Source organism: Marmota marmota, unplaced genomic scaffold (genome assembly GCF_001458135.2).
Source record: "Marmota marmota marmota unplaced genomic scaffold, marMar, whole genome shotgun sequence".
NCBI lineage: Eukaryota > Metazoa > Chordata > Mammalia > Rodentia > Sciuridae > Marmota > Marmota marmota.
Genome location: NW_025999944.1, coordinates 4,703,369 through 4,712,091, shown reverse-complemented (window position 1 = coordinate 4,712,091; position 8,723 = coordinate 4,703,369). Strand labels below are relative to the sequence as shown.

At 44.3% G+C, this 8,723-nt stretch overlaps 1 protein-coding gene across 1 annotated transcript; it reads right to left on the bottom strand.

Annotated features, from left to right (window-relative positions):
* Positions 1-4,269: 4,269 nt before the first annotated feature.
* Positions 4,270-6,597, bottom strand: LOC107153825 (heterogeneous nuclear ribonucleoprotein U-like protein 1). The gene is made up of 3 exons (XM_015499374.2): positions 6,394-6,597; positions 5,560-5,844; positions 4,270-4,451 (listed from the first exon to the last, which is right to left on the bottom strand). The coding sequence occupies exons 1-3, from the start codon at positions 6,527-6,529 to the stop codon at positions 4,270-4,272; spliced, it is 603 nt and encodes a 200-aa protein (XP_015354860.1). The 5' UTR covers positions 6,530-6,597.
* Positions 6,598-8,723: the final 2,126 nt, after the last annotated feature.

The window sequence follows — 8,723 nt, the reverse complement described above, 5'->3', positions numbered from 1 at the left end:
GGAATTTAATTATTAAGGCTCTGTGAAACTTTTCTCAAAAATAAATTCATTTGTCAGAAAAGACTTTTGTGATGAATTCATGAGGCCTTATTTTTCTTAACGAGTTGTTGAAACACCCTCTTCATTTCCACGGGTCACCTTTTGTCCCAGAGAGTCTTCGCTGAGTCTTGCCATCCAAGCGTCTGTATCCATCTCTTCCATGGTGGCTCATAGCTTCATAACTACAAACTTTAGTTTTTTCCTCTTATACTTGAACCAGAGGTTTGATGTGTCTTGGAAACTGTGAGGAAGCTTGGCACTTTCACACACTTTTTCTTTTTTCTTCATGGAAACTTTCTTCCAAACAATGTTATAGGAATGAAGTAGCTATGCAAAAACATGTAGCAGAGAATGAGGACATTGGATCTCATAGATGCCACCTCCTTACTCATAAGAATCATCCAAATTAATATTTCTCCTCTGATGTGGGGCAAAAGGTAACTCATATGTTGTTGATGGGACTAAAAATTGGTGCAACCACTCTGGAAAACAGTATGGAGATTTCTTAGAAAACTTGGAGTGGAACCACCATTTGACCCAGTTATCCTACTCCTTGGTATGTAACCCAAGGATTTAAAATCAGCATACTATAGTGACACAGCCACATCAATGTCTATAGCAGCTCAATTCACGATAGCTAAACTATGCAACCAAACTAGGTGTCCTTCAACAGATGAATGTGCCGCAGTCTGGCTGCAGCAAACTAACCGGGGGGGTGACGAGCAATTTGTGAAGGTTGATACAGCAGGAGTGGGAGCTGTTTATTGTAGGACAGTAGGGGTATATATACATAACTAATTACACACAGCTTATCTTAATTAACATAAACTAGATATAGCAGTCACTCATTAAGGAATCTCCACACTTAATGGCTTGCTGGCGCTACTTCACAAACCACTCCCTCTGGCAAAATGCCAGGCGCCATCTTGACTTGTTTACGGACCCTAACATGAATGGATAAATAAAATGTGCTACATGTACATAATGAATTATTACTCAGCCATAAAAAAGAATGAAATTATCGCATTTGCTGGTAAATGGATGGAACTGGAGACTATCATGCTAAATGAAATAAGCCAATCCATAAAACCAAAGGCCAAAGTTCTCTCTGATATGCAGATACTAACACAAATTAGGGGGTGGGGAGGGAAGAATGGAAGTTCATTGGATTAGACAAAGGGAATGAGGGGAAGAGAGGGAAGGGAATTAGGAAAGACAGTAGAATGAATCGGACATCACTTTCCTCTGTTAATATATGAATCCATGACCAGTGAAACTCCACATCAGGTACAACCACAAGAATGGGTCCTAATTAGAATAAGCTATATTCCACAGATCCACTGCCGCCCAGAGGTCTCTTCTCTGGGCACAGCGGCATCAGTAACCTCTGATGTGAATTCTGATGCTACCTTGGTGGTCGCTGCTGCTGAACTAGAGATCCCTGTCCACCAGTGGCTGCCTGCACTGCTACTGCTACTGCACTGCTACTGCAACCCGCTGCCTGCTGCCAACCACCACCACCGCCGCTGCGGGGGAGACTCCAGGTTTGGTTGCATGTGGCTGCACCTATTTTGGGACATCTGTCAGGGCCTGGGGCCCAGGTGCCAGCAGGTTGATCACCACAAGAGCCTCTGTCTGGGGACTTCAGCTGGGACCTGCAGTTCCAGTGTGGGGGTGACTGCAGGTTTGGAGGAACCTAGGGTCTTCCTGCGGAGAGTGCTGGTGGCCCTTGTCTTGCTGCTGCACCTTGGGATTGCTCCTCTGCATGAGTGTGTCCCTGGGGGTCTCTCTGCAATAGGAGCAGCATTGAGATCTTGGGACTGCAGCGTGGCTGAGCCTGAGATATCTGGAACCCAGATTGGTGGGATAGAGACTGGGTTTGCAAGGGCTCATCTGGGTTTGGTGATCCTGAAGACATCAGAGACAGGGCTGAGAAACTGTTGAACACTGACAGAGACAGTTTGACTTTCCAGCAATATTTATTTTATTTTTTGATTCACTACTCTATCATATTTGGAACAGGATTTTTTTATGCATCAGTGTTGGAGGATAATGATAGATGAATGGTGTTTTGCATTTTTGTTGTATTCTTATGTCTTTAATTTTTTTTTCTTTGTTTGTATTCTTCCTCTTTCTTGTCTATTTTCTTTCCAACTTTTCTCCATCCAACAGTCAATCTCTGTCGGCTCCTCTTCCACTCTTCCTGTGAATTTTTACTTCTAACTTCTCTCTTCCTCTCTCATGAATATTGCATACTACACTACCTCTATTCTCTCATCCACCATTGGAAATTGTAAATCGTTTTAGCAAATATTCTGTTTGTACTATAGATAGTTATTGAACTCATCATTTTGGTTTAATATTAATTCTGCCTACCCAGGAGCAAGGGAGGTCTTTCTATCTTCTGAGGTTTTCTTCAGTTTCTTTCTTTAGTGTTCTGTAGTTTTCATTGTAGTGGTCTTTCACCTCTTTTGTTAGATTGAGTCCTAGTTTTTTTTTTTTTTTTTTGAGGCTGTTGTGAATGGGATGGTTTTCCTAATTTCTCTTTCAGTGGATTCATCACTGATGTATAGGAATACATTTGATTTGTGGGTGTTGGTTTTATATCCTGCTACTTTGCTGAATTCATTTATTAGTTCTAAAAGTTTTCTGGTGGATTTTTTTGGATCTTCTAGATATAGAATCATGTCATCAGCAAGTAGTGATAGTTTGAGTTCTTCTTTACCTATTTGTATCCCTGTAATTTCTTTCATCTGTCTAATTGCTCTGGATAGAGTTTCAAGAACTATGTTAAATAGAAGTGGTGAAAGAGGACATCCTTGTCTTGTTCCAGTTTTTAGAAGGAATGCTTTCAATTTTTCTCCATTTAGAATGATGCTGGCCTTGGGTTTCACATAGATAGCTTTTACAATGTTGAGGCATGTACCTACTATCCCAAGTTTTTCTAGTGTTTTCAACACGAAGGTGTAATAACTAACATTCAAGGGTCATTTTTCTAAAAAAACAAAAACAAACCAACAAACAAATCCCACAGAACGAAAAATACTAAAATCCTATTATCCAATACATTAAACCCCAAGTCTCCTAAAATTAAAGAAGGGTTGAGAAGTGCAAGTCATTTAGAAAAGAAATTCAACAGTCTTACCTAACCAGGAAAATGTTTGGAAAGAAACAGCCAAGAAAGGACTGTCACATTCTGACTTTTGATGATAGTCTAGGCAACTTCACTTCAAAGACGAGTGCAGTTCCTTGCTCAGTGTTCAGGTGGGCTCAGGGAACCCTTCCCTGTTCACTTTTCAGAAATAAACTAGTTTCTACAAAAACCCTCCTGCAGGGCGTTGGGCTTGCCTGGTTCGTGGCCCCATGTGCTCTGTGCGGTGTGGACTGAAAGCAGGGGACCCGCAGGAGAGCATCCTGAGGGTGGGAGGAGATGGAGCGAGGGTTTTTGACTTGGTAACACCTGCTGGAAGTGGAAGGGATGTTTCCACCTATGCTGCCTCATTCACTCACCACAGCGCAGCCAAGAAAGAGGTAGGTAAAAGCTCTGGTTTTGCCAGTGAGGAATCTGAGACTTGGAAGGTAACGGCTTACTCACGGTTATCAGTGAAGAAAACGGAGGAATGAAGCACCGGCCTCAGGTCCCCGAGTTGAACACAGGTACACCTGCCATTGCCCCTTGCTAATGCGAAGGTCACTGGCTGAGGGTGAGTGTCAGGAAAGAATTAGAAATTTTATTGATATCTTGAGTTTTCCAGGAGGTATCCAAATAAGCAGCTGCCTGTACTTCAAAAAAGAAAATGTAAATTTGAGAGAGAATCATACATAAGAAAGTATTAAAAGTCAAGATCAGAACCAGGGTACGAATTGGCACAACCACCATAGATAAGGGCAATCATAAAACTCATCATCCAAAACCAGACACTTTTAAGAACAAAATGTACTTGTGCCAATAACTACAGTGACACAATGTCTTTTGGAAACTAGAGCAAATAGGCATTCTCTCTATAGAAGGAAATCTGCCAATATCTGAAAATTAAAAATGCACATTTTTATTCACACATGTCTGGGAACGTATCCTGTAAATATGCTGTAGGGATCCTACGAGGATATGCACGTTATGTGCAAATGACAAATTTATTAAATATTAACTATATGATGAATATACGAGCAAAAATAAAAGCAACTTATATGCCAACAAATAGGAAAAAATGGTCAAATAAAATATTTGCCTTAAAAACGGAATACAGAATTGGCACTCGTGTTGCATCGTACGGGACATAGACGAGGGGGAGGTGGCGGCGGCTGCTGGGGAGCCCGGTTATAGCTGCCTCGGTTGTTGGAGTTGTTGTTATCCCGGTTGTTGTTACCCCAGCGGTTCTGGTTGTAGCCACCACCTCCACTGCGGTTGAAACCTGTATTGGAGAAATCAGCAGGAGAGGGAGGCCCTATCACTCTCAATGCACAGCCTCCAGGACCTGGCCTGCCTTGGTGACTGCTATGGCTCCCGGCATGGTCAATCAGGCCCAGAGGCTGTTCAGTTAAAGTGAATGAATAAGCAAACCCCCTGGCTTCTCCAGAGCCCTGGAATGCTCCCCGCTCTGATAACAACAGGTCATCATTGTCTGCTGGCAGGTTTGTCTCCTCTCCTGGCCTGTGAGCCTAGGGAGACAGAAATCAGGGCTATCCTGGCTGTGTGTTATTGTGTTCTGCATTTCAACACAGAAACAAACTGGAAAGAGATGTTCAGGAAGAATGCACCAATGGCAGCCATGAACAAGTCAGATCAAGTCCTCTTCAGGCTTGGTCTGAAGGTCTTTTTGCTGTTGTCTTGGGCCTAGAACTCTCTCACACTCCTCCTGGCCAACTCCTATTGGGCCTGTGGACCTCAGCTGTGACATTAACTCCTCAGGAGATCTTTCCTGAGCCCTGGTGTCTTCTTGCAGGTTGGTTCAGGGTCATCTCAGGTCACAATATCCTTGGGCTTTCTCATTAAATTATTTGGGCCATAGCTATGTCCCCAGAACTATTCAGCACAAGCCTGAGACAGAGGAGAGCTAGAACATATTTGTTAAATTATGAATAAAGACTTTTTATAGAAAGCAGCACTCACTAAAAACTTGGATTCTGGATCATTGAATACCAGTTCTGGTTTAAGCTGGGTGATGCTAGGCAAATTAACTTTCTAATGAGTCTTCTTTTCCATTTGTTTTAAACCCCCAAAACAGTCCTAATATTTGCAGCATGCCAGGTTTTCAATAGGTTCCAGGATTCCAAGGAGATCATGGTCAGATGGGGGAAGAGCCACAGAAATAGATGACACCATGTCATATAAAAGGGCAAAAAAGCAAGGCCAGGGGAGTAAAATAGTGGGAGAGCTTCTTGAGGTCCCACAGTCTGACTCTTCCTAGTTTTTCCATAGCTGGAGTTCAGTAAGCTTTAGTGCTGACTGAATAGCAGTCAAAGCCCAACCCCAATGTGGAAACAAAAGGTAAGGAGAACTGTGTGTTTGAGATGTCTCACCTCCTCGGTAGTTGCCTCCACCACCACTGCCTCCCCCTCGGTTCTGGAAGCCTCCTCGGTTGCCTCCAGGGGGGCCTCTGTTGTCATAGCGCTGGAAACCGCCGCCACCTCCGCGGCCCCGGAAGCCACCACCACCTCGGTTGTCAAAGCGCTTTTCAGGGGGTGGCCCAGCCTTGCGGCCTTCCTCGTTGTACTGCCTCACCAGCTTGTCTGCTTCTTCCCGCTGCAGCTCAATGAACAGAACTTCATCCAGGAAGTCCCCGACATCAGGTAATGTGAAGTTGGCTAGGAGGAAGGAAACAAAATGGTCAGTATCTTCTGAGGTCTGGTCTCCTCCACCTCCAGAACACTGGTGGAGGAAACTGGGAGAGTGAATGAGAGAGAAGTTAAGAGAGAGAGGCTGACTCTAACGCTGTCAGGGAATGAAAAGACCCTTTCCTGAAGAGGTGGCTAAGCCCCACCTGAGTGCAGTGTTTAGCTCTCTCCAGCCTTGCCCCAGGGAGTGGGTTAGGCAAGTGGATCCACATCCTTATTTTTACAGAGGGGCAAACCGAGGCTTGCCCAGTCAGCCCAACCAGTGGGTGCCAGAGCAGGCCTTCCAGTTTGAGGTCCCACATACTCTTTCCCTCATGCTGTCCAATTCCATCTAGTCCGAAAACCCTGCCAGAGTGAAATGTGGAGTTTCACCATTCACAGCTGTGGGGGACCAGGAAGGGACAAAGCGGAAGATCACAAAAGGAATAATTAGGGAGCAGGGAAGGACACACTGAGTAAAGAGCTCTTTCTCTTAAGGACCCTGCTGAGTTGGCCCTCTGGGCATCACTTATTTCCTACCTTTCATTTCTAAGACCGCATGATCAGGGACATCCTTCCCTTCCTCATCGGTGCGCTTTATTGTTCGGTCTTTCAGGTCCTCGTCAGTGGGACAAATTACAATAGCTTTGCGTTGGAAGCCTTCAAATGGTCTCATTTTTCGTCTCTGGGCTGACCCATAAACATTTGTCTAGGGTAGGTAACAGAAAAGGCAAGAGATGGTGCATTAAGAGTTGTTTTTCCTCTGAGGGGTATTATGTAGGCCAGGGGAAAGAAAAGCCTATTAGTGCTCCTCCTAAGCAGAGACTCAGGAAACTGCCCTGCTTCACTTTTATGATTCTTATGTCTGCGTTGGCAAATGTACTGATTTAAAAAGAGGGATAGAAAGTAGCAGCTAACAGGCAGAGGGCAAGGGATTCCAATGGGTGGGTTAATATTATTATTTTTTTTACCTTGTTTTATACCTTTATTTCATGTGGTGCTGAGGATTGAACCCAGTGCCCCACACATACTAGGCAAGTGCTCTACCACTGAGCCACACCCCCAGCCCTGGGTTTTGTTTTTAACTTTCTTGTTTTGGGGGAGTGGGGGCGGGGGTTACTGGGGATTGAATTCAGGAGAACTCAACCACTGAGCCACACCCCCAGCTCTAATATTTTATTTAGAGACAGGGTCTCATTGAGTTGCTTAGGAGCTCTCTAAGTTGCTGAGGCTGGCTTTGAACTTGTGATCCTCCTGGCTCAGCCTCCTGAGCTGCTGGGATTACAGATGTGCCACTGTGCCTGGCTAATCCTGTTTTTTCCCCTTTGGGATTGCATTTTACAACTTCTTTCTCCATACATAATACATGCTAATGGTACAAAGTCAACAAGGTACAGAGTTAGGAGTAAAAAAAGCTTTCCATCTGCCTATTGCCAGCACTACTTCCAGAGATAACTTGTACTGAATTTCTTCTGTACAATTCTACCAACACTTGTGTAATCCTTAACATGAATGGAATTGTACTATATACTTCGGAAGCTCTTTTCATGCACTGTTTCTCAAATTCTTCTTTATGGTGTTTTTTGTTTGTTTTTTTTCTTTTTTTAAAACAATCATACAGAATCTATAGTACAGATAGCCCATAATTAACCAACCCCTTTTAACAGTTATGTGGACTGTTTCCCTCAACACTGTGCTGTGGTTCTATCCTTTGCTCTTTCTCTGAAATATCAGTCTTACCCACAAGCTTCTAACCAGGGAGCTTGACAATAACTCATGCTTCTCCAAGTGCAGTCTGCTACTTCTATGTCTTTTCTTCTACCTCCAAAGCAGGCAGGTGTGGCCATGGAGCAGTGCTCCAGAACACCTGCACATAACCAAACAGCAACAGCAGCTTCCACCAACCCAATACCTACCACACACCAGATCTTCAGGACTGCAGAGGCTCTGTGGACTCTGCCTTTGCATTTGTATCTTGTGGACACTACTGAAAAAGCACGCAGCCAAAACCTCACTTTAGATTTCCTGAGACTTCATCTCTAGAGGTAGGACCCAGCACCTATGTGATATCTTCCCTCTCTAAACTCAGGAACTCAACAGAAGTGAAGTGATTAGTTGTTAGCTAAACAACAGCCTTCAGTGGCTTTGCAGGGAGAAGCTGCAGAAGAAAGAACAATCTGTAAAGAGGTCTGCAGAAATCAATAAGAAAATACTGTATTCTCAGAACACGGCTCAGCAGGGAAGAAAGAGCACCAGCAGAAGTCCTGGTGTGGCCACTCACTATGGTCAGTCTCTATAGCTGCTTCCTCTGTAGAACAGGCTGAGTAGCCTCCTTCCCAGGGCTGGTGAGGACTAACTGGGGGAGTGACCACTAAACAATTGACAAAGTATAAGGTATCTCAGGGTAGGAGACGCCTCAATAAGAAGTAGGTGCATTGTGGGACGATTTGGCAGACCTTGGCTCTAATGTGACTTGGGCTCATCACACCTCGTGACCCTGGGCAAGCCACTCAGAGCCTCAGCCTGCTTTTCTGTAAAATCAACTTACTATATATTTATTGAGTCTCAAGACTTGAAAGGAGAAAATAGTATGTCTGTTTTCTGGTTGCTGTGAAGACTGAACCAGTTCATGTGAATAAAGAATCTTGTCCCAGCCCAGATCCTGGCTCGAAGCCAGTCCTGGACAAACCTGAGCCCTGTTGGTATGGTCATCACTGGGTGGGATACTCTGGATAGTTACACTGCAGTGGTAACTGGAAGCAGCTTGGACTAAAGGGAAAGGTTAAACTGCAATGCTCTCCCAAATGGAAAAGCAGGGACTATGTATGAGGCAGGGTGGAAAGAACAGTGGCTTTGCGGAAGCCTAAGGC